Here is a 26,586-nt window from a genome sequence, read left to right on the forward strand (position 1 = left end):
AAAGGCATTTGAATGTTTTCTCTTCAATATATTTTTCTGGAGCCAATTCCACATTATGCTGTCAAATATACACAAAGTCAAGGGAGTTCAATTCAGATCTAAATTAGCAGCATCTACGTCCTATTAAAATCATGTGAAAAGTTGGTCCCAAAATGAAGTTTACCATTACTAAGTAGGGCTAATTGTTCTACCTTCTGAATCACAAGGAGCTGCTGGGAAGCAACAGTAAGGAGGAGGGCTATTAGTCTACTATCCATTCTGCTGAGCAACTAATATGCATTTGGCTGTCCGCTGGCTGTTACTACATGCTAGACTAGATGGGTCATTGGCATAATCCCAAAGTGGCTTCTCTTACATTCTTCCAACTTCACTTCTGCTCCCCACAAACCCATTATTTTGATTATCTATATTAGCCTTTCAATTCAGCTCTTTATTATCCTACATAACTAATTGTGTATGTCTAGTATTATTGAAAATAACAAAGATAGCAGACTTAGGAAAAATGCACGATATCAAATCAATAGAAGTCCAGATCTAGTTTTCATGCACAAAGATTATAAATAATATTCCACTGGGCAACCTAGATTTTATTCCATCAATAAATCTCAAAAATTCTGACACGGTTCAACAAAAATAGGAAGATCTTAATAGTTCTCCTTTAGTACATTATTACATATTTAATTTGCAGTGTACTTTCGCCCTGTTTAAAATAAAAACAAAAAATGTTTATGTTAATTCATTACATTTATTAATAGTTATTTAATGACCACATATAATGGTCCTTTTGGGTCCCTGGAAGGAAAATTGTGGAAATAAAGTGTCACTTACTGCTAGATGGTCTTCGGTAACTGGTTGGCATAGCAGCACCACATCCACTGTGAGCAATTGGACAATGAGACAGGTTACAGTTACGATTGCTTGCAGAGGCACATGTGATTACAGATGGACGGTTCTGAGGATAAAAGAACAGTAGAAATCGTGGAAGTTCCCCAAAGAGTTCTTTAACACAGTGGTTACAATTACAGAACAGGTGCTAGGGAGTTCTAGGAACAAAATGTGTAAAACCAACTGATGAACACATTTGTATTCTCCCAAATTCATAATAGCAATGTTTTAATAATTGAAAATAACAATCTGACAAGATTTCCAGATCAGGCAAGGTGTTACAAAAATTGGTAATAGGTAACATCTTCAGTGCTAAAGTGCTTTAACACTGAAGATGTTACCTAGCCGGGTAATGAAACATTTGCAAGAAAAGAACCAAGCTCAGAGACTCCACAGTTTTCTGGTTACTGCCAGGATGAAGAAACAGTCAGAAATTGTTGATTCCCTCCCCCCACCCACAACTTAAAAAACAAAACAAAAAACAAATCTCATTTCCATTTTTAGTTCCTTAGTATGCAAAAAACCCCAAAACAGGCCTGTCCTGCCTACAAGCATCTCAGACCACAGCTCTCTTGTTCGTTCAGCTTGGACCAGCCTGAAGGGAAGAGGTAAAAGCTGTGTCTGGGCCAAAGGGTGTCCTGCATAATGCCAACCTGCCTCTGACCAAAAGAGGCAGTGGCTACAGCACTCTTACCTTCCCATCTGAGTTTGAAAAAGCAGCTTTTTACCTGAACACAGACTGCAGGTGAGGCTTACTATACCCACATTCTGTGCCTTGTGGGGGTGGGAATTCTCACCTGCAAGCTTTTGATTGGCTACTATGGCCAGAATTCTCACTAGCAAGCTTTTTGCTGGCCTCTGGTAATGTGAAATCTGAACTTGAGATCCAAATCCAGAACTACCAACTTTTATGGCCTTGCTCTTATTTATACAGATTTATTTGCTGTATTGTTATGTATTTACTTCTACTAGGTCTGTGCAGTGCCAAGGAAATAATTAAAAAAAGGTGCTTCAAAGAGTGCGATCTGAGAACTGATTGCTTTAAAAAGTTGCAGACAGGAGCTCTGCTCATAACCCCATGCACTCTGTGACATCTTTGGGGCACTGGATCCAAATCACTGTACAGTCCTAATTCTACTGCAACCAACAACAGAAGCCCTCTTAAGAATAGGTTACCCATAATCAGAGCCAAAGCCTTTATGAACTTTAGCTATGGGAACAATACAAAGAGAGCAGACACACAACATACAAGCATACTGCATTTAACCCAAATTCAGATTGACAGAAAATCAGACTCAACTAGTAAGGAAGAACTTGCAAGCAATACTGGGCTGCCTGAGATATTCCTTCACAAGACTGACTAAAGTAATTGTAGGTACCAATTCATATCTTAATATGTAATAGTGAAAGGCATTTCAAATAACCAAGTTACAGGAACTAAGGAAAACTATGTGGCTTGGGAAGAAGCTCTTTGCTCTTCCAGGTCATCAAAAATACTATCAGAGAAGGTGCGTGCATCAATCTAGCAACCTGTTTGGTTCTAATATTCAGATACGACTGCTTTATTGGATTATACTAATAGTTTACTTTAGCCACGTATTACTATTTTTTTAAAACGATAATGATTTCTTAACATACTCCCCAGGCATCGTATAAGCCATTAAATATTATTAAAACATTGAAACACATAGTAATACACCAAATACACACCACAAAATAAGACATCAGTCAATACTGGGATAGTTAATAACCAAAAGGTCTTCAGTGTAATATCCAAGCTGACACAGAATGAAATTATATTTAAGTTCTACTAAACGGTTTTTAAAATCTGGCTATAAACATGATAGTCATCGTCCAGTAAAAACAGTTCTTCTGGTATTCTTAGATGGCAGATCTGATTGCCATGCCAAGAAACAATAGTAGGAATTATCAAACAGCCCTAATGTCATAAGTGGAAACCTCTCCCTTCCTCCCTTCCTTGTCTGTCATCAATAAACCAACTATGCTGAGGAGGTAGAATTTGCAGAACAGCAGCAATTGGATTTGCACAATGGATTATACTACATAACACACCAAATGATAATGTAAAAGACAAAAAATGTTCAGGTCACATCCCAGTGAATAACGCCTGCAGGGAAAGTACAAAACGCCAATCTGTGCCAAATAACAGTTAGAAGGCCAAAGAAACACTGGTTCAGCTGAGTGAGAAGCTGAATCATTATAATTTCTAATTTAATGCTAATTTATTTATCGTTTATAAGTGGGGAAAGATAGCTGTATGGTGTTCTGTTGTAAGTCACAAAGAAGTATGTTGAGACATGAGTTAGAAAGTCCCTGCTGTCATCAATTGCAACTTCCTAACTTAGCAGCAGCTTAAAAAAAATCCACCTGGAAAAATAGTTAAAAAATAATAGGGCGGATCTAATTTAGGTAATAAGATAAACGTGTAGAAATGTTCTTAAAGGAAGCAAAAAATGACAGTAATGCAGGAAAAGAGTGGCAATGTCTACAAGCACATGTGCTAATTTATTTCACATTCAACAAGTAACTCTGGAGCAGGAACTCATACTACTCTCCAAATAGATGCTAGGAAAGGGAGCTTATCAGTTACAAAGAAGGTAAGATGGTGACAGTAGCTCACACAGCATTGGCTAGGAACTCAACAGCTTTTTGTGTCTAGGGGAAAAACAATATTTGTGATAAATATTTTTCATGTGCCAACTTTTTGTTCTTAAAACAAGTACCTTTTATCATACGCTCTCATCTTTTGTCTGGCAATAAAAAAAATGAAGATGATTCCAAGGCTCGTGTTAATGAGTCATTTTAAAATCTTTCAGAGTTACATTTAATGGCCTTACCAGGAACTGGTGAATTGCTGGTCAGCTGAAACTTTCATTCAAATGTACAGATGGAAGTTCTGAAGCTGACTGCAATTTGAGGGAGGAAGGGAAGGAGGGGGGCTATGTTCTTGAAGAGGATGACATTCCTACCTTTCCATGAATAAAGAAATCAACTGGTTTGCCATCATCTTGTATGAACTCAAGGTAGCATTTAAAAAGAAAAAAGAAAAAGCATAATTTCTCATCTGTCTGCTCCAGTACAGTAATACCTCAGTTCACAAACGCTTTTGTTCACGAACAATTCGGTTTGCGAACAGCAGCGTTCACAAAATTATGCTTCCGTTCGCGAACTCCACATCGGGTGACGAACACAACCCGGCCATCTTCTCTGCTCTGACACGTGGTCGTGGCTTCCTCTAGGCGAGATTGTGGTCGCAGACAGACACTTGCTGTGAAGCTTTTTGGTGTCGCCTCAAGCAAGGTTAGTGTTCTCTCTCTTCATACTGTACTGTACACTGTTTCATATTTTTGTGGTTAAAAAAAAAATACATATGGTTCAGAATGGATTAACCTTATTTACACTGAACCTTATGGGGAAATCTGATTCGGTTCGCGACCAGAATCGTGGAACGAATTAAGTTCGTGAACTGAGGTACCACTGTATCTATAACTATGGTCTGCTCTTCACCAACAACTGATGAACCAGGAAACCTATTTCTGAACTGTGTCACTTCAGCCCTCATCAAACCAGGACATCGTGAAATACTTCAATCACATACATAAAAAAGCAAGCATGTCCAAAAAAAAAAAAAATTGGTTACAATCCTTCCTTCTCAACATCAAATTTTCTACAAGTGTTTTATATAGAACTTCTTCCAGTCATGCAATTACCACGCTTGAAATTTTTCAAGACAGAGACAGCTGTTAAGTATTTATTTCTTTTTTGAAAACTAGAAGACTGTCTTGAAGCTGGTAGAGGAGAGGTTCCTTGTGAGTTTAAACAGCCGAGAAAAGGCTCTTCCCTAACATATAAAAAATATCTAGTATTCCTTCAGTATTGCTTGTTTTAATATATCTCTCAAAGATTTATCTATATTAAAAATGTTTGTTTATATATCTCTTTCAAACAACCAGATCTGCAAAATTCCCTTCTACTTTCAGTGTTTGCCAAATTATTAATCAGGAGGAATTAGGAAAATTATGTATACACTGATGACTCAGAGCAAAAACCAACCAACCACACACACACACAAATAAGTTGCAGAAAAGCTAAATGTAAAATAGCCATCGAGAAACATGCATCCTAGCCAAGTACCTGCTGCCGTTCCACTGATGTCATTGTAGGAGTCATGCTTATGGACCGAATAGCATCCATGCTGTTTTTGGTCAGTGCTAGAGGTTGCTCCATGCTTAAGCTTGGGATTGAGGCATATATGTGATTAGCATGAAGGCCCATTGTTGGCGCGACAGCCCGTTCTATTGGACTACGACTCCTTTCTCTATGTTCTTTTCGGTAATCCCCATTTGCAGTCTTCATTCTAAGAGAAAAACAGACAAACCATTACTCTAGCGTTGTGCATTTAATTCAAGGAACACACTCCAAAGAAAAGTTTAATCAAGTATCTGAAATGAAATACATTCACCAGCTAACCTAACAAATATGTGCAACCTTAAATTATTAACATTCACATTAATAACAATTATCTGTGGAGATAATAGGTAAAAATGGTATACTGGACTTACTGTAAGAATCCATTTTGTACAGTGTACCTGACAGGGGACCTGAATATCTCCCTCCCACTTGCTCTGCAGGCAGGACTTCAAATTCTTATGCTTACTTTCTGTGGGAAGGACTAGTCTCTTCCCCAGTTTCAGAATGACAAGCTGAAGAAAACCTGAGAAAAGTAGGAATCAGGGAGTACTATGAAGAAACTATACTCAACTGCAGATACTGCTGAGACCCCAGAGACATTTTTCTGTCCCATTCTGAAACCACCTGGATGGGTTGGATGTGCTCTCTGTGCCGTAGAAAGTGGGCCTTCATGGTAAGCCTATTGTATAATTTTTCTGCAATGGAGCCAGGGAATCCAAAAGGAAGACATACCAGAACTGTCTCTGGGGGCTGGATTATCTATCAATAGGGCCCTTAGTCTTGACAGGAATTATGTTCTGCAGCACACCCCTGCCAAATGACACTTTAGCTGAGAATTGAAAGTCATGCTTGTACCTAATAAAGGAGAGTATGGAGCACCATGTGGTATGCCCACTAATGTTCCCAGGGTGGTGTTAGTGTTGAAGGGGTCCAAGGCAGCTATGATTCCAATTGAGTGGGCCACTATACTCTGTGGAGCAGATTTACTCCAAGCTTCATTGGCTAATTTGATGCATGCTTCAATCTATCTGGAGGTCATGGTAGGAGATGCTTCACAGCTCTGGTTAGGCTATTAGAAGGCTATTAAGATACTGTCTGGGGCTCTGAACTATTCTGCAGACTGTCTGTCCACCTGTTCTCTGGGTATCCTCCCCACCTTTATTCACTCTGATTCCTGAAACCATTGCTGCCATGGAAGCATTCATTGCGGGGTATCCTAAAAACCTGTCTAGGACTGATTGTGGGAATGTGTAAAGCTCTGGGGTCCAGAGAATATCATTCATCATAACTCATCATGCATCATAACACAGAGTCTTCCATTCTGACTCAAGGATCTTGTTAAATATCTTGGGAAACATGAAGCATGAGCTGGGATTGTTAGCCACGAGAACACCAGTGGGTCCATGAACGTGAATAGTACCTTTACTCTCAGAATCTTGCAGATTTTCCTGAATAGTCTTGAAAAATCTGCTTTCTGGAAAAGCCTAGTGGACTCAGGGACTGGCTATTGGTCTGTTTCCTCATTTAGGGACAACTCCCCATACTCCCTATCTGACTAGCCTTGAGGAGAGGAATCTGAGTTTTATTGTCCCATAAATGGGGGAGACTGCATGGCTCTCTCTTACTTGGTGCCATGGCTTTTCTCCCATGGTGGGGATTTGGAGAACTGGCATCTGAGAATGGAAGAGGGGGGTGGGGATCAGTACCTGATCAGTACCACACCCCCAATCTCCTTCCTCTTCTTCCACAGGCATTACCCCTGCTGAGGCCCAAGATGGTGTTTCCTACCATTTTCATCCTTCAAGGGATGAGTGATTGTTGGAGCAGTCTCAGTGCAACAAGACTGTGGTCTAATTAATGATCCTGAGGCTTTTCTGGGGGTCTCTAGCATCCAAACAGTATGGAACCTTCAGGGTAAGGAGATATCTCTTGTTGGAGCCAGTTGATTAATTCCAATGCTCTATTTCCTCAGTGAAAATCCATGGGGAAATCCTATCCCTGATGCTGCTGACTTCTATCCTCTCTGATGCCTGGGTCATCTGGCTTCCCAGAAGAGTTGCAAGGAGCCTTCCAGAGGCTGTGAGCAGCTTGTGGTTGGAAACTCAGCAGCTGTGGCATTAATCATATTCACACATACATCCCAGGAGGGGGAACCATGGCAGCAAGACAAAGGAAAGTGTTGTTGCGCCTTTGGAGGCTGGCCCCAGCTGTCAAATATGTCCTCCAGCATGTCCATGGACAGCAAGTTGCTGTCCATGAGTTGATCAGCATGGCATCTACTGCTGAACTACGCAAAAGAAAAAAAAATGAAAATTCTGGTCTAGAAAGCCTGGCCACTTGGAGTAGTGGAACTGCATGCTTGCCAGAGAAAGGAAGGCCAGAACTGGGGGATGGGCTATTCCACCCCATAGAAAGCAGACTCGGAGAATTCTTAAGTCTGGCCTCCAGAGCAAGTGGCATGGAGATAACTACTTTCAGATGCCCTAGGACCACTGTTAGAAAACAATTTTTCTTATCTTCTTAATCCAGCATTTCATCACAGCACATGTTTTTATGCCTCCCTACTATGAATAGAGATCATTACTTTATACCCACTCACTGATAACGAGGGTTATTTGTGAGGATAAAATGAAGGGAGAATCTTGTGTAAGCTGCAATGAGCTCCAGGAGAAAGGTGAGATATAAATCAAATAAATTAAATTTCCAACTGCTATTGTTAGAACATGTGAAAAGGCTCTCAGGCACACTCTTACAACAGGGAATACCACATCTGATTACCCAATAATAAAGCTATTATGGAATAGAAATGTTGCCAACTGAATAAAATCCAGGTACTTCAACAAGGGGACCTGCTGCATTTATTTCTTCAGTTAGTCATTTAGCAGTTCTGCTTATCCTCAGTGAAATATACCTTTTCACAGAGGTATTAATTACATGTTGCACTGAAATAAAAATGAAAGCTTTGTTTATAAAATGTTAATGCATTTAACATATGATCTTGTACACACCAACAATGCCTTGAAAAAAACATGAGTCATGTGAAAATAAACTTTCTAATTTGCTGACTTCAACAAACTAATAGAGGACAATGTTTTAGTGTGTTGTGTGTGTCTATCTGTGATACCATCAATTATCATTCCGCCTCTTGCTTTGTGAAATCTATAGAGAAACCAAAAACTCTGTGGTCTTCCATGTCCTGAAGAGTCCTCCCTCCCCATTCCAAAACGGAAGATTTTAGAGATCCCTAAAGGCAAGAAACAAATTTAAAGGATTTATGATGAGATGTTAAGGCATAGCTGGTGGACTGCACTGGGCTTAAAGAAGTTATGCATATGTAACTTTTATACATTTGCCATCGCTTCAGTTGTACTTATCCTACTGATGTGTAAGACTCAGAGATGTGTGTTACTACAAAATTTGATCCATTTTATCAAACAGCTCAGTTTTACTTGGACTGACTCACAGGCCATCCGATTTGACTCTGGCAACGAATCCAAATTCTCAGTTTGAGAGCGCCAAAGTACAGTGCCTCCCACTATCCCTGAAAACCAAAAATGGCTGTAACATCTTCTTCAGAGTGACTGTGTTGTTGGACATTTTTGGGAGCATCAGGAGATGGAAGTTGCAGTTGTTTTTGTGTCAGATATATCTGAACATACACTTACAACACAGAAGTGGCCTTATGCAGATAAACAAATAAAGAAAGCCAGAAGAAACAGTGAAGTATTTGTGAAAAGGGAATCATGAGATTGGTGAATTTGCTTCCCTTCCTCAACTATGTGAGGTGCAGGGGAGAAAAGGTACTTCATAAGAAAGTTACATGGCTCCTAAAATTATCCCAGAAAAACTGCAAAATATCTGAGTGAACACTGCATAATTAGGGTGAATGAACAAAAGTTTTAAATTTTCTTCTGTTACCACCAACGCACCCACGCCCACAGAAAAAACATGGAGTGGCAGAAGCAGGAGCAAACAGCCATTGCCATAACCTCTCAGGTGCAAACAAACTATTTTAACAATTCTGCTCTTGGGACGAAAACTGTGCAGCCATATTATTAAAATCTTCTTCCCAAACGTTGGGATTTCAAAGTCCTGCTAAACCTCTGACTCTGGCTGAAGTCACTGCTGTCAGTCACAAAACTAAACTCTTTCCTTCCTTTCCTCCACCTCCTGCATCCCACCCCCAAATCTTTTCTTTATATGGAGAGCTTAAGGGGAAATATATACATTTTTGCAGTCTCACTGTATCTCTCCAAAACATTAGCAAAGATTTGGCAGCATTCACATTTGCTGCAAGTAAACTCCAGTCCAGAGATATTTTGAATCTGAAATTTCTCCAAATCTGATGAACATCCCTAGGAAGAACAGTCAGCCTATATGGGTATGGCAAGGAGTATTAATCTAACAAGGAGATCTTTTGAAGGCAGTGGCAACTAGAAATAAATTGTTTAGGGGGGAAATCCTCTCTTTTCTCTTTTACTAAAGATTTTATATTTAGTTGCATATATCCTACTGGAAAATGTAAGCATACATATTTACAAGTACAAGGTGTGGTATTGCTCATACAAAAGCATTTCAGTGCCACACGCTGCTAATTGGCAGGTAACAGCAGAATGCTGGAGTAGCAAATTAGAGATAGCTTTAGCCTAACAGATAGTACTCTAATTTTAAAAGATCTTTTTCCTTTCTTTTGATTTCTGTCTTAAGAGTCTTGAGAATTCGACTCAAACTAAGACACTCTAATTAATGACTATTATATCATTCCAAAGGGGCCTCATCCATTACCTCTTTTCTTTGCATGCCCCTGGAAGGGCTGACATAAACACAATATATCGTTGAATTAAAGTACAGATAAACCACCTCTTTTATCATCTTAAAATAGTAAAGCTAAAAAAAGTTTTAAAAACTAAATGCACAGGCATGCATATCAACATAATGTCTATCTAATGATTATGTTTCTCTCTCTATCTTTGGATACATGTGTTTGCCTTTTTATCTCAGCTAAGAATAAAATGTATCACTTTACTTGCTCTGTGAATTTAATATACATTTCCTGACCTTAGTCTTTCTAAACCAGTTATATGTCACTACCCTAATCTCTTGAATGACAAATGATAATGAAGCAGTAGGTGGCAAATCTTTGTGTATGAAATAACACAGCGTAAATCTTTTATTTCCCCAATGTTTAAGACAGAAAATTATTTTCCATTATTCTCCCCAGTGAATCATATCCAGACTCCACAGCTTTCCCAAGAATCATGTGTTTAAATGGACATACCAAAACCACACACTTCCTGACTGTTAGATTTATACTGCAGGAGATTTTCATCTTTTAATTGAAAGCAATATTTGAGCCCATGCACTGAAAAGTTCAAGTGACAGTTACAACACATTATCCTTAAACGATTCTTGGTTTACAGAGCTGTTAATTGTTGTGTCTCTGTTTACTGGAACAGAGCAATGGTAATTCACACCCATCCTGGAGAAATAACTTAAGTGTGCCAACTGTTTAAGGAAAAATGGAAAAAGAGAGAAGAGGCCCCCCAAAAGGGACAGTTTCCTTATGCTCTTTTCTAATGCACAACTCCTTTAGAAGCAGCCAAAAGCACAGCTAAAAAAACAAAAACCAAAACCTAACATCCTGCAATGTCTTTTTATAGAACCTCATTCAAGTTGGTCTGATTTTAAAATATACACCTTATGAAAAGTACTGAGGCAATGGCAATAAGTGTACTTAAAAACCCAGTTTTGCTTTGTTTTTTGATGCATGGAAGTCTATTTCCTTATCCTCCAGTTCCTACATCCCCATTCCCTAACCCATTCAGATTTTTTTCCTGCTCAACAGCTAACTAATATTTTAAAATCTCTGAAAGGAAATTAATTTTTATTCTGTTCCCCACACCCCAAAAAAGGTTCCAGATTAAAAAATTAGAAATGTTCTTTCTTGCTTAACTGGTTGTGTTTAGTTTCATTACAAATTCACCTGAATTTCAGATTTGACCAAACCAGCACCAACAGGAATTTAAACAAAACACATTGGTATAATGCTTCTTTAAAACACATGTTTTACAATGTCCTATACTTACTACGTTCTGGGAGAAAGTAGTGGATTATATAAATATGACTGTGTGACAAAAACTAAAATTTTGAGAAGATAATATTCTTTTGAATTACATACCTAGTACTTGGAATTTGACAGCTGGACAACATAAATGGATTCTCTGTGCCCTTACTATGGCCAAAAGACTGATATTGCATCATTGGAAAGATAAATGTATGGCTCCATTTATTCAACAGATTGAAGACCCAATTACGCTTGCTACCTATGAGTGGATCGCCTAGAGACGTAGACTTTGTATGGACAAGTACAATGAAATATGGAACTCATTTATACAAATACAGTAGGTTGAAGAAGAATGATAGTTATATATCAGAAATAAATATATATGCACTTGAATAATATTTGCATTAGATAAGTATATATAGAATTGTAATTGTTAACTGTTATAATGTCATAATATACTTTGTTTCTTTTTTGCTGTGTTTTTTTCATTTTTTAAAAGCACTTTTTATGCTTTTTTTCATTGAGAATGTATGTATTTGCATTGTAATAATCTTTGTGTTTTGTTCCTTTTTCTTTTTCTGTTACTATTTTAAAAGCAATCATCGTCATCATCATCACCATCATCATCAGAACACTTTGGTGGATTAAGAGTTCTACAAGGTGTGTTATTTTCATATTTCCCTCAGACTGAGTTTACTGCTCAATAAGCACCCAAAATGTTCATATGTTAGCCAAAAGCTCACGCAATGGTTAATTACATGGTATTTGCAGGAGTCAAGTGTTGAAGTTTCCAGCTTTCTGGACAAAATTAGTTTTCCTATCTCAAAATTCAGTCCAGCATGACACGTAAGAGTCAAAACTGAAACCTAACAGAATCAATGCATGGAATACAGAAAAGAAAGATACAGAAGAATCCAATAATTTTGATTATTGACCTGATCCAAAACTCAGAGCTGTTTGTAAAGCTAGCCATTTTAATATACTGTCCAATAAGTATTTAAAACACTGGAGGAAGAAAAGTATCCTACCACCATTTAATACATTCTTGAACTAATTTACATAGTTACATAGACTGATATTGCATCATTGGAAAGATAAATGTATGGCTCCATTTATTCAATGGATTGAAGACCCGATTACGCTTGCTACCTATGAGTGGATAGGTAGCAAGCGTAATCATCATCATCATCATCACCATCATCAGAACACTTTGATGGATTAAAAATTCTACAAGGTGTGTTATTTTCATATTTCCCCTCAGACTTATATAATAACCCAATAAGGCTCCCAGTCCTGAGCTCCAAAAAACTGGATGACCACTAAATGGCAGCAAAGAGATACAGAAAACTGTCTCTGTTGCCGTTTAGTGTCCATCCAAATTTGTACTACCGCAAACTGATTGGTCTCATATAAGGCCACAAATACAGTGGAACCTCGGTTTACGAACTTAATTTGTCCTGTGACTCTGGTTGCATCCCGAATTGGTCGCAACCCGAAGGAAATTTCCCCATAAGGTTCAATGTAATTACTGTTAATCCATTCTGGCGTGGAGGACAGGGAGGCGGCTATTGCTTGGAGGGAGAGTCCCCCTCCCTACAACCACGTGTCAGGGGTGGAAAATGGCCGCGGACCACGTGTTGGGCAGGAAAATGGCCGCGGACCACGTGTCAGGGGCAGAAAAATGGCCGCGGACCATGTGTCAGGGGCGGAAAATGGCCGTGGACCACATGTCAGGGGCGGAAAAATGGCCGCGGACCGTGTCACGGGAGAGAAAATGGCCACGGATCCGGTTCGTAACCCGAGGCGGAGTTCGCAAACCAAGGTAAATTTTTGCGGCCGGAGCTGGTCATAACCCGAAAAGTTAGTTAACGGAGGCGTTCGTAACCCGAGGTACCACTGTAATAGTGTTGTTCTACTTCACTTATAATGATAAGAACAGCCCGAACACTCAGTTATGTGACCTCCATTCTCAGTGGACTGTTGCAACTCATTTTAAATCTATTTCTGGTTTTCAAATAAAAGTGTGGGTACAAATTAGCTTGCCACTGTCAAACAGCAAATCTTGATTTACCAAGTGAGGAACAGACATTACATTTTCATGTCATGTTTACTGCAAGGCAAAAAGCCATGGTGTTATTTCTGTTTATAACAGCTACTATCTGAATGTAACCAAAGGTTCCTTTTTCCCTTAGACCACTAAAGAGAACTATTGTACCTTTTACTTAATATTATTTTTAAGCTAGCTGTTATTAAAATGTTACAAACCAACCTAAAGAAGTGAAATGCCTATTTTAAAACTAGAAAGACATAGGTTGGATCTTATAGGAGACATACTGAAATCAGTGGAATTTTAAGCAAGACTATCTTACTCCATTTATTTCACATGGATTTATGGAACTGTCACTTGTATTTTTTAGGTAAGCAAGACTAATATTATACTAATATTGGTACAAATCTGTCATTTCACTGACTTCATTTTATAAAACATCCCATATTTCTTAATTTAAAGAATAAACAATATCCAATCCATATCTAGAAAAAAAATCTGTATTGATGGAGAGTCTTTTTGTATGTAGAAAGCTGCAATTGACATTTTAGTTTAAATTGAGATTAACTTTTTCAGTATATTCTTAATGTGGTTCAAGTCACAAATAGCTGAAAAAAATGATAACTAGATTTGTTTACAGTGGGGCAAAAAAGTATTTAGTCAGCCACCAATTGTGCAAGTTCTCCCACTTAAAAAGATGAGAGAGGCCTGTAATTTTCATCATAGGTATACCTCAACTATGAGAGACAAAATGGGGGAAAAAATCCAGAAAATCACATTGCCTGATTTTTAAAGAATTTATTTGCAAATCATGGTGGAAAATAAGTATTTGGTCAATATCAAAAGTTCATCTCAATAATTTGTTATATATCCTTTGTTGGCAATGACAGAGGTCAAACGTTTTCTGTAAGTCTTCACAAGGTTTTCACACACTGTTGCTGGTATTTTGGCCCATTCCTCCATGCAGATCTCCTCTAGAGCAGTGATGTTCTGGGGCTGTCGCTGGGCAATACGGACTTTCAACTCCCTCCAAAGGTTTTCCATGGGGTTGAGATCTGGAGACTGGCTAGGCCACTCCAGGACCTTGAAATGCTTCTTACGAAGCCACTCCTTCGTTGCCCAGGCAGTGTGTTTGGGATCATTGTCATGCTGAAAGACCCAGCCACGTTTCATCTTCAATGCCCTTGCTGATGGAAGGAGGTGTTCACTCAAAATCTCACGATACATGGCCCCATTCATTCTTTCCTTTACACAGATCAGTCATCCTGGTCCCTTTGCAGAAAAACAGCCCCAAAGCATGATGTTTCCACCTCCATGCTTCACAGTAGGTATGGTGTTCTTTGGATGCAACTCAGCATTCTCTCTCCTCCAAACACGACGAGTTGAGTTTGGTTCTACTTTGGTTTCATCTAACCATATGACATTCTCCCAATCCTCTTCTGGATCATCCAAATGCTCTCTAGCAAACTTCAGAAGGCCCGGACATGTACTGGCTTAAGCAGGGGGACACATCTGGCACTGTAGGATTTGAGTCCCTGGCGGCATAGTGTGTTACTGATGGTAGCCTTTGTTACTTTGGTCCCAGCTCTCTGCAGGTCATTCACTAGGTCCCCCCGTGTGGTTCTGGGATTTTTGCTCACCGTTCTTGTGATCAGTTTGACCCCACGGGGTGAGATCTTGCATGGAGCCCCAGATCGAGGGAGATTATCAGTGGTCTTGTATGTCTTCCATTTTCTAATTATTGCTCCCACAGTTGATTTCTTCACACCAAGCTGCTTGCCTATTGCAGATTCAGTCTTCCCAGCCTGGTGCAGGTCTACAATTTTGTTTCTGATGTCCTTCGACAGCTCTTTGGTCTTGGCCATAGTGGAGTTTGGAGTGTGACTGTCTGAGGTTGTGGACAGGTGTCTTTTATACTGATAACAAGGTCAAACAGGTGCCATTACTACAGGTAATAAGTGGAGGACAGAGGAGCCTCTTAAAGAAGTAGTTACAGGTCTGTGAGAGCCAGACATCTTGCTTGTTTGTAGGTGACCAAATACTTATTTTCCACCATGATTTGCAAATAAATTCTTTAAAAATCAGACAATGTGATTTTCTGGATTTTTTTTCTCATTTTGTCTCTCATATTTGAGGTATACCTATGATGAAAATTACAGGCCTCTCTCATCTTTTTAAGTGGGAGAACTTGCACAATTGGTGGCTGACTAAATACTTTTTTGCCCCACTGTATACATAAATATAGCTGTTATGAAAAGTCTGCCTAGTTGTTAATCCGGTAGTGTCTGAAACAGTACTTTAAAAGGACTCCAGCAACTGAGATCCCTGACAAGCATCCCTACATTGTGAGTAATCCATTCCCAAAAAATCTATCCTGGAAGCCTCAGAACAAAGGTGAAACTGAAAAGCTTTGCATAGTGTTCTTATTTTGCACAATATACCCAACTTATAGACCGGTGTTTTCTTCAAATAGTGGAAAACAGAAGCCAAAAACAGTGCAGTGAAAGATGCTCCAAATAATTGAGATTGTTTATTCATTTGATTATTTTAGTCATGATACATCATCTTAGTAAAGAATGACTTAAGCTACACTTATTTGCAGGAGTGTCTGCAAGAGGGGGCACTAGGGAGGTCAGAGTGATGCAAACGATGTTGTACGCACACTCACAAGGGTAAAGTTTGCAGCAAGATGCTACAACACTACTTTCATCAGCTTGACAAAAAAAGTGAGAATCTGTGGGTAATGCTGCTTATTTGCTTTTTCTTTTGTGTGATTTTATATCCTGACACCAGCTGCACTGCCAAATTGCACTGAAGTTACAACTTTAAGATTAAAATGCTGTCTATCAAGCAATGTAGCTAGAAAGGCTTACTGGGGGTCAATAGCCCTTTTTTTAACAGTAGACTATGCACAGATATAACCTTCTCCTCATCTCACTCCTTTACTTTCAGACTGTTAATGTGCCATGAATAGCTAACACAAGTATGCATGTTCCAGCAGGTGAAACATTTTTGTGGAGCAATCAGCAAGGCTTAAATAAATTAAAAATTAGAATATGCAACTACTGAAAGCTCTTTATTTCTAAGATATCATTAAACTATGCCTAGCTGCTTTCTGCTGAAAGCGAGTAGTCTTATAAACACACAATGTTTTCACAAGCTACATATTTAAAGGAATACAGACACATTTAAAAATACTCCTAGAGAAGTCTATTGAAGGATAATCATAACTATTTCATTCTCTGTAAGCTGAATCATAACAAGTCCACAAACAGTTGATAGCCCAGTCAGCAGAAAACAACATTTCCATGGATTGGAATAAAGTGACACAATAAAAAGTAATTTTGTTAGCCAAGGAACTCTTCCTTTTGTATGTATATACTAACTGTGCAGTAAAAAAGTGATTTTGGTTAAATGCACCCTTCTAGTTTTTGGGGAAAAAATGCTACCATACTTGGAATGTCAAAATTTAGGCAACACATACATGGTAGCAAAGAGATACGTAACACATCTGCACCTCTGATCTGGTAGGCCTAATCTAATAGCAGACAGACTGGGGGAAAAAAATGCTTTCCAGCACATTCATAAACATCCTACATGTTGTGGATGCTATCAACATATCTCCTTGTCACCACTGAATAAATCTGAACCACACATTAGTTTAGGGTTTAAGATGGTGATGTTCTCATAAGCAACATGTGATTCTTTTTTATTAAGGCAGTAGGGTAACTAACCAGTAATAATCTAGAAAATAACATTTCCCAATTCTTTCAAATCAATTAAATAGATTCCTTCCCTCTAACTCCGTTATCTTGAGAGATCTCTGTTATTTAAAATCTCTTGTCCCATGCTGTACCTTATGGAGACCATTTCAGATACAACACCATAAAATGCTACCAAATTCTTCCCAAACTCCTCCCCCCATTTTTTCCCATGATGTTTTTAGCATAAATTAAGAATTGTTCCCCTGCCATACTGTCACTAAGCCTTTAGTGAAGCAGCTCATTATATTGTATCATACTGTATTGAAGTACACATATCAGAATTAAGAATTTACTACTGCTCTCCTTCTACTGCCTTCCTTGAATCAAATACTAATCTGCCCTCCTTCACTCAGAACGAAACACATCTTGGAATTACATCTTCATCCAAATTATGATACCTATTTAGGCGATATTCTCAAAGATGCAAGTGACTAATTCATAGCCTCCTAGAGGCCTAGATCCTTCAGAACTCTTCTGTGTCATCTGTCATGAGCACCCAACACATCAATTTTCTTCTTTCTGAGGGAACCAGATTGGGAAAAAGAAGATGGCCTATATTTATGATATTCCACAGACCACCTTTATTACAAATTGGGCTACTTGCACCTATTTGTGTGGCTAGGGAAGCATAAAATGTGCAGTTAGAGTCATCCAACATATCTGAATCATACATCTTTTGTCACTGCATCAGGAAAGCATCTGCTGCAAAATCTGGAAATAAAGGTCCCTCTATCGATTTGCCTGGCCAGCCACAGCACTCGCATATAGCATATCCAAGGGGAGCAGCATAACAGGATGTAGCTGCTGCAGAAGGCAAATCCTTTTCTACTGCAACATAAAAAAAGATACTTCTGGCACCTGTGCTACATCATGCCCTGCTGACCGTGACAAATAGAAGTACCGACAAAGTGAGATAAACAAAAAAGGAGCATACCACAATGTTATGAAAGGTATACAGAGAGACAGAAGGGCAAGGATCATAGATGTAAAAAAGAAAGGTTTTAAACACAAGCCAAAGGCATCTTAAGGGAACAAAATGTAGCCTCTGGCATACAAAATAAACAGCATGTGTGTTTGGGAGGGGACGGTCTGGATTCAACGGTGCTTAGTCACATAGACACTGGCTGAGGCCCCTTTCCTCAAAGCTGCAAGGAGCTGCCCAGGGTCTGAGCTGATCTTGCTGTGCCATCCGAACGCGCAGCAATGGCTTCTGCCAATTGGGACAAGGCAGAGAGGGAAACCCGTCAGTTATTTTAAGGTTAATTATAACTTTCCTTTCTGTGCTGTGTTTGGATATGAGAATCTCAAAGCAAAACAAATGGCTAGTTTGTAACCCTACTTGCAGAGTAGAGGCCCCAGGAAGGTCCATCTACACGCAGGCACTGTGGGCCCTATATTACCTCTTGTAGTTACAGAACTCTGGGAACGAAGCAAGAGTCTAGCACACGTCAGAGGGAGGAAGCAGCTGGGCCCTAGCCCTACCTGAACAGAAAGAACTAGCGGGCAAGGAAAAGGGAGCTATCTTCTGTCACTTGCAACAGACAGGGAACTTCAGCAAATCTGCATGTATTTTTCAACTTTATTTATCAAATTTAGAAGGCCACCCAACTCCATAGAGACTCTGGGTGGCATGCAACATTAAAAACAGAAAGAAGCAATAAAAGACAGACAGACAGAAAGAAAAGATTCACACCCTGAATAGGAAACAAACAAGCAAACATAGTGTAAGAGCCTCATCACCTACCTTAACCCAAGGGCCAGAAAAAGAGCCAGGTTTTCAGAGGCTTTTTAAACAGGGTCAGGGTGGGGCCCACGCATCGCTGAGGGATCCTATTCCTGAGGGCAAGCACTGTGACTGAGGTTTGCTTCTGTCCAGTCAGGTGACCGAGTATGCTCACTTTCATTTTTTTACATATGCAATTCTCAAGGATTAGTGAAATTGCTCATAAGCTACATAAAAATCTGAGAAGAGATGTCGTATCTTGCCACCTCCTGGGGTTGTAATCAGTCACATATAAATCTGCATCTATATGAGAAAAATTAGCTGCTGGCTGAACTAATGAAAAAAATGGTATATGGAATGCAGTTCTGTATTTGGAATGTAGCAATGGAGGCAAAGCAACTATACAGCTGTAATATTTAATTCTGCATAGCATTAGCAGCTATGTAATCTTTGAAAATATAAAATAATTACTTTTTTCCCCCTAAATGAATTAGAACATTAATGTTTTATTTGAGGTCTGCCAACAAGGAAGAAACTCTGCAAGGAAGCAGGTTTTTCCTATGTGTTGTTGCTACTTTATTCTACTCTGAGGCAGCAATAAGAGTTCTTCAAAATTCCCACAGAAGGAAGTGGTCAAATGCACAAAATAATAAATTTCACTCATAAGAAATATTAAGAAAAAACCCCATCTCTGACATCACTTAGTTCCATGTTTCTCAACCTTGGCAACTTTAAGATGTATGGACTTCAACTCCCAGAATTCCCCAACCAGAATGGCTGGCTGGGGAATTCTGGGAGTTGAAGTCCACACATCTTAAAGTTGCCAAGATTGAGAAGCCCTGACTTAGTTCGCTGGCAAAAGAGAAGGGCTATTCTCTGTGCCTCAAATTTGGAATGACCTCTTGATGACACTGCATTTTCTTCTCAATCATTTAGATGGGTCTCTACAAGTTCTTCTCAAGTCTGCTTTTGATTATTCTCAGTTTAGCCCATATACTGAAGTGTCAACATAAACTTCTTTTCCTGGTATGGCTCTCATGTTGCAGACTTGTATTTTCTTATACTTTGAATATACAACAGTTCGGAGGGGCCTTCATCAAGGGCTTTAAAGTCCCTTACCAAGAATTAATAGAGCCATTTTGCCCAAGCTGCCTACCCACACCATCCACGCTACTTCCTACGTCCGGATAACATCCCCACCTACACAGAACGTCAGATGTAGAGTCATGTTTGAAGTGTGGTTTGGGGAGGCGTGTGATGGCCCAGGAGAGCTGTACGCATTGCGCGGCCAAGCCATGTATCCCAAACTGAGGAAAACATTTGCAGCCACGCTGAAAACCATCAGAGGGATGAACTTCTGGGCAGGACAAGTAGTGTGCGACTCTATTCAAAGGAAGACCACACAGCTTCTCACCCTAGCCTGAAAAACGCAGTTACATCCTCAAGCTGGTCACATGACCATAACAACCTCACCTCGCCAGCTGAGCCTATCTGTTCCCGATCAGAAAAACAATCACCTTTGTGTATTTTAAATCGGGCAGAAGGAAGCTCAATTCTGTTGCACAAAAGTTGCTGTCAGTGTCCTGGTTTTTTCCTTTCAGGGGCAGAGCAAGGTATCCAGAGGTGCTGGAAATATGAAGCTGGTATATATTTGAGAAGAAAAGCACGGCTGCCTCCCCCCTCCCCCTCCCCCATTAGTAAGCTACTGATCCACTCTTACACTTCTTTGTACAGCACTTAAGAGTTTAAATGAATTGCAGCTGAAAATATGGTGCTGCCATCTGGTTTTAAACAGCAAGATCTAGTTTGAAAAACAAAGATCGAGGGAAAAAGGAGCCCCCCTTTCTTTTTTGTACTAACCTCACTTTAATCATTGCCAAAGAGCATGAAGACAGCCCTGTGTCCTCCCACAAGAAAGCCTTGGGCCTCACAAACTTGGCAAGGTCTCTCCCGCACAAACAGCTAAGCAGGCAGAAGGCCCTGTCAGAATAAGAGCCCTGCCGATCTCCGGAAAGCTGCACACAACCCAGCCAGCCAGCCAGCCAGCGAGGGAGGAGAGGGAGGACGGACACCGTCCTTTTGTGGTGGCCGCTCTTCCTTTCCGGAGCAAGGTTTTCACGCAGTCAGAAGGGCTCTCTCCCCCAGAGAAGAAGAAAACTTGCACCCCCCTCTCACCATGGAGACCAATTAGCTAGTGGCTGAGAGATGAATAGCGAAAGGGGGGAGAGGGAGAGAGCCGAGCCAGAGGGAGTCATGCTTCCAGTCCCTGAGACAAGCCTGAGATGGGGAGATTTTACTGTAATTCACACGGCAGGGAGAGAAAAGCTGCAATTTGGCCTTCTGCCTAGAATGGCCACATGACTTTTTTCCTCCTCTCCTTTCAATTGCCCTGCAACGTTTGCTCATTGTTTGTTTAATGTTCACATTCACTGCAAGTCAGTGCGTTTTAACGGACAACAAAATGTAGCACCTTTGGACAATGCAGCATTCTGTACTTAAGCCGGTCTGTCTGTTGCTTTGTGATATAGTAACTTTGCACTGTATTACCAGAGGTATCAGAATACATTCAACAAAAGGGCGGGCGACATCTTAACAAAGATTTTGTGTTCCTTTCACTGAAAAGGCTAACATAGCTACACTTATGGAAATGTTCTGAATTCACATACAATTTCAAAGTCAAATGCCAACTTAAACACCATATCCATTTTCCAAATGAAAAGCACAGTGACATCTCTTTTAAAAAGAAGGAAGGAAGGAAGGAAGGAAGGAAGGAAGGAAGGAAGGAAGGAAGGAAGGAAGGAAGGAAGGAAGGAAGGAAGGAAGGAAGGAAGGAAGGAAGGGAGGGAGGGAGGGAGGGAGGGAGGGAAACCATATTATACTTTCCAAGTGAGAAAAGGAAACAAATTACATACATTGTTAGGGTATATTTGCAAACACAAGACAATTTTTCTTCCTCTTGAAAAGGCTAATATAAACAATAGAAACCTATCAACATAATCACTATTGTTAAAATAAATTGAGAACATTGGGATGAGTATTCATCTTCAGCATTACATCCCCTCAGACACAACCCTCACTAGGCTATTAGATCAGGGTGCAAAACACCAGGTGATCCTTAGATATCAGGAAAGAGGAACAGAAATCTCTGGTCGTAATCTGGACTTTTGCAGCCCAGCTACAGCAGCCCTGATCTTACTGAGAATGTATGTCTTCAAGCAGTTTAATGTAATACAGCATTGGTTAAAAAAATAAGCTAAAGCAGTGTTTCTCAACCTTGACAACTTTAAGATGTGTGGACTTCATGCTGGTTGGGGAATTCTGGGAGTTGAAGTCCACACATCTTAAAGTTGTCAAGGTTGAGAAACACTGAGCTACAGACACTGTTCAGCTACAACTCTAAGAAGAGCTACTTTGCACAACTGCAATTTATATTAAATAGGACCAATTTGCACGTTACCAAGAAGGTTGCTACCAAACAGTCCTCCCCCCAGTAACAGTTTTCACTGCAAAATAAATTCACTGTATATAAGGGAACAGTCACTTGCACCATTTGTTTTTTACCAGAACAGCACATAGTTTGTGTAAAAATAAGAAAATGGCATAAACTTTGGGTTAGTAAATAAATAAAAACAACTGATCTAGGACAGATGTTGCTAGGCTATAAACTTCATAGGTAAATACCGTATTGTGAAAAGATTCACCTAGTTCAGCATTATGTCCATTATTTTGGATTGTTTCTATACAGCAGAGTTTTTTTAATCCTGTTGTAGTCAGGCTGCCCTCAGAGAATTATCAGTGTGAATAGCGTCTGATCTTTCAAAGTATTTATCTGTTTTAAGTCAAACCTGATGCATTCTTGCAAAATTTTAGGGAAACCTCTAGACTGATAATCTCAACAGGATTAAAGGGTCCCATCCAGTCTTTTGTACCAATAGAGAAGGTAGGTTTGCATCACACACTGTAGATTTCCCTGAAAAGGTAGGGATTCCAGCAGATTTGAAACAACAACAAGAAGAACAACAACAACTTTTCTTCCAGTAGTCCTGTAGCTGCTGGCCCTGGTTGCTCAGTCAAAAGACCTGAGTCCTGTAGCCCGCTTGTCACCAGATGTCCAGGAATTCCAACACCTAGCATGGTCCTTGTTGACCCAGGCAACAACCGATCCAGTATGGGTTTCTGTAAATTATGTCTCACCATATTGTTTATGGGAGAGGCACTCTTCATCTGGCTCCTCTGATGAGACCTGTCCACTATGCTTGAACCTCTGGCATAGCTCTCATCCTCCTCGGAGCATGCAAGCCCCACAACCGTGTCAAGGTAGTGATGGGTGGATAAAAATGCCAAATCCAGTCTAAACATCTGGCTGACTGTGCAACCAACAATAACATCGACAATAATAATTTTATATGCTACCCGACTCCCAGTAACTCTGCTGCCATTAGATAAAAGAGAATCAAGAGATTTCAAGGTCCCACAATAAAGGACAATTTGGGCATGTGATCTTTCAATTTAAAAAGAATTAAAAATAACATAAAAGAGAAAAGCATCACAAGAGCAGAGTTGCAGATGAAACAGGTAACCCAATCACAAAGGAAAAAGCAAATATGCAAATCTCTGCAAAAAATAAAGCACAATGAATCCCTTTCAAAATCTGCTCTTACTGTGAGATCAACTTGAGTATAAAGATTTAAAATGCACACCTGTGTTCAGATGATATCCCCAAATCTACCTCGATACCTTAATAATCAGCCTCCTCCTGTCTTTTCACTTTTCCTATATCTTTTAGCATATATGCAGGCTTATAAAGAAGAAAATACTACTTCAAGTCAAGCTTAGCAGCTAGTCATTTCAGAGACATATCCATGTAGTTTTCTTGGCCACGGTATGGAAGTGGTTTGCTTTCTTCCAGGATAGCTTTTTTCAACTTCCAAATCTAGCTTATGGCTCTGGGATTTCCTCTTGGCTTCCCATCCAAGTATTAACCATGTCCAAACCTGCTTAGCTTTCAAGATCAACAAAAATACAGATTTACTGCCTCTGAATATCTAATTTCAGATGGACTAATGAAGGATAATGGTGATAAAAAAAAAATCAGTATTATCAGTACTGAACTCACCTATCTTTAATAAAGACTCAAAACTACTTGGGCAAATTTATAGCACTATGAAAACCCACTCCTGTCTTGAATATATCAATATCTGGCAGTTTTAAATAGAATCAATGGTAACATTTTTGTGTGAGGAGCATGTAGCAGATTATAATATTATGAGAGAAAATCAAATAATATTCTCAAATCTATCATTTGTAGTCTGGGAAGAAACCTTACCCAACTAAAAGCAAATGTAAGAATTTATCCCAGATACTGATTTTATAGTCATTGTCTATAGCAACTGTGTCCATAACATTCTAACTCTCAAGAGTGCACACTCTGGTAAATGGTACATCTGTCAAACTTCAGGAAACATCTGGGAAATAGCTGAACAAGACGTAACAAATTTAAAACTTTTCCTCCATAGATACAAAATCTAGACTATGATTTTAAAGGAATTACTTGGCTAGAGCCCAGTACATATAGAATAATGGGCATAGGATCCACTGAAGTAAAAGGAGCACATGAGTATCTATGATCTGTGTTCAATCTTGTTTGCTTAGTTCTATGGGATGGGAGACTGTTTAGATATAGCTTATAGGAGAACAGCATTCATACAGAAACAAAAACTCTTGGGTATACATAATTTTACATTTTAAGCTGACTTAAATGCTTAAAATGCTTAATGTTATCAGAGTAGCAGAAACAATTCTGTTTCTGCTACTCTGATAACATTAAGCATTGTTTTGTTTAGAAAAGGATACTATATTGAAAAAGAAAATAAACGAAGTATCTGAAACTGCCATGTCCAGCCTCCTGCTCCGTTGACATAAATTGTTTTAAAATTAAGAAGAATGGATATTGCAGTCAGCCGTGACAATGGAGCCCTGCACCCTACAGATCCAGGTTCTTTGAAAGATCTTTAGGGTCCTGCACCATCTGGGTCTCTCTCTCTCTCTGCTGATCTCATAGCACTCTGGCTCTGGAGCTTTGGAGTCTGTCCAAGCTGAGCTGCACCACTGGCCAAAAGAGGCACCCTTCTCCTTGTGGAGGTTCCCTTTCTGTGAGGGAACTGGAAGACAAGACGAAAATACTCTTTCTCCTGATCAGATATCCTCATTAAAAGATCTATGCTAAAACATGGAAGGGGAATCTGTGGTCCTCCAGATACTGCTGAATTATAAATCTCAGTATCTGGAAGTCAACAAGATAGGCAATGCAAACATTTTCACTCATGTCACACGTGTCAAATAGTCCCAAGGCTGATGGGATTGGTTTTAGTAATCCTGCATATACTTTTATAACTACACTCAGAAGTTCAGAAAGTTCTTTGCTATGACTTCTATCAGCAGCTGCCAGTGGCAAGGCAAGTTAGACAGAACCACCCAGGTGCAATCTCTTTCCTCCTCTTTTCCATCTACTCTGCAACTCCAGTAGTGACTGGGTTAAGTTTATCAAATTGAGTTTTGTGGCTGAGCCAAGATTTTTGTTCCAAATCCACCAGTATGTTCACTTCTGCTCTTACATGAAGACATTTTTAAAATTTTGTATGCATCTCTATCTCTATCTCCATCTATTTTCAAACATCTGCCTCCTCCTTAAACAGTATGGGGCTACAGAAGATCCACAATGAATAAGCAGCAAGTTCGGCTGTCATTTAAATTAACTTCTTCTCATATCACAGTTCTAGTAGGACATTTGTAATCGGTAGAATACTATTAGTCCACTGAGCAGCTCAGTACTTGTGAGATTTTTCCCCCTCCTACATGATTGCTCAAGAAGATTCAGATTTCCCTGGCAGAACATAATCCCTAGTTGAGACAGTTATGACATCCATGGTGTTCCGCTTCCCTTCTGTTTCCTAAGGAGTGGACTTTGAGGGTTATTTGTGACTTGATTTCCATTGACTCATTGTAAGTTTATGCGAAAGGAAATTCAGGAAATCTGTCCTTCCTGCACAACAACATATATTTTCATTAGCAATTAAGCCTCTATAGAAATGATGAGGGAAGTCAAGACTACAAGATTAGTGTTAAAGCAGCTTCTACTGTCTAATCTCCCCACCGCTGAAAAAAAATCCTCTTTTCGCACTCTTTCTCAGAAGACAACACTGTACAGGGAAGGAATTTTATATATAATGGCTAATTGAAAAACTTGGTAAGCCTTTGAAATGAAGTACTGACTGTCAGGCAGCTGAAGTCATGCAAAACAGATGCTGGTGCCCCAGGTAAAGTTGCACTGAATTTCTGCCTGTCTTGCATTTGAGGAGACCCTCTGGCCCTCAACCCCTGGAAGAAAATCAGTAGTCCCTTTGCTGATGAAACAGAAGATTGGAGGATGGTAAAAGGCACAGCAGCAGCAGCAGCAGCAGCAGCAGCAGCAGCAGCAGCAGCAGCAGCAGCAGCAGCAGTTTTAAAGTCAAAAGAAAAGAAATAAAATGAAGGAAGCCATTTTCAGACACAGCCAGCCTACTACTGCTGACAAAAAACAGAGGCTTGGGTGGGAACCAGCCTGGTCTAATCTTCAAGGTAACAGTTTTCACTTACAGGATTACAGGAAACTTTGCACTCCCACCTTACCCATCAGACCACAAAGAAAGAGAGGTACTTATGTTGTTACAGTGGAGCCAATGTAACTTTTCCATTTTTGGGGAAGAATGAACAAACTGAATTTTAGATGTAGAAAAGCAGAGACAAAGAAATCTACCATCATAGCAATAGGTAAAATAAATGCTTTTCAGAAAGAATTGGCAAAAGTTAAAAAAAAAAGGGGGGGGGTGTAGATAAAATCCATTTTTAGAGT

At 39.6% G+C, this 26,586-nt stretch overlaps 1 protein-coding gene across 4 annotated transcripts in view; it reads right to left on the reverse strand.

Moving 5' to 3' along the window:
• The window catches only part of VGLL4 (vestigial like family member 4), a 101,076-nt gene that overhangs the window by 2,335 nt on the left and 72,155 nt on the right, over positions 1 to 26,586 (reverse strand). For 3 of the 4 annotated variants that reach the window (XM_088134113.1, XM_088134112.1, XM_088134114.1), the window contains 2 exons: positions 5,041 to 5,263; positions 829 to 952 (listed from right to left, as the gene is read on the reverse strand). In XM_088134113.1, the coding sequence (XP_087990239.1) occupies positions 829 to 952; positions 5,041 to 5,263 (347 nt within the window). Of the gene's footprint in view, positions 1 to 828; positions 953 to 5,040; positions 5,264 to 20,555; positions 20,709 to 26,586 lie in introns of those variants that run through there. The other variant, XM_007434322.4, reaches the window with a different exon arrangement.

The sequence above is a fragment of the Python bivittatus genome, unplaced genomic scaffold (genome assembly GCF_059951505.1).
Source record: "Python bivittatus isolate LINGU-HERP-01145 unplaced genomic scaffold, Pbiv_v1 ctg000080_np1212, whole genome shotgun sequence".
Lineage (NCBI taxonomy): Eukaryota > Metazoa > Chordata > Lepidosauria > Squamata > Pythonidae > Python > Python bivittatus.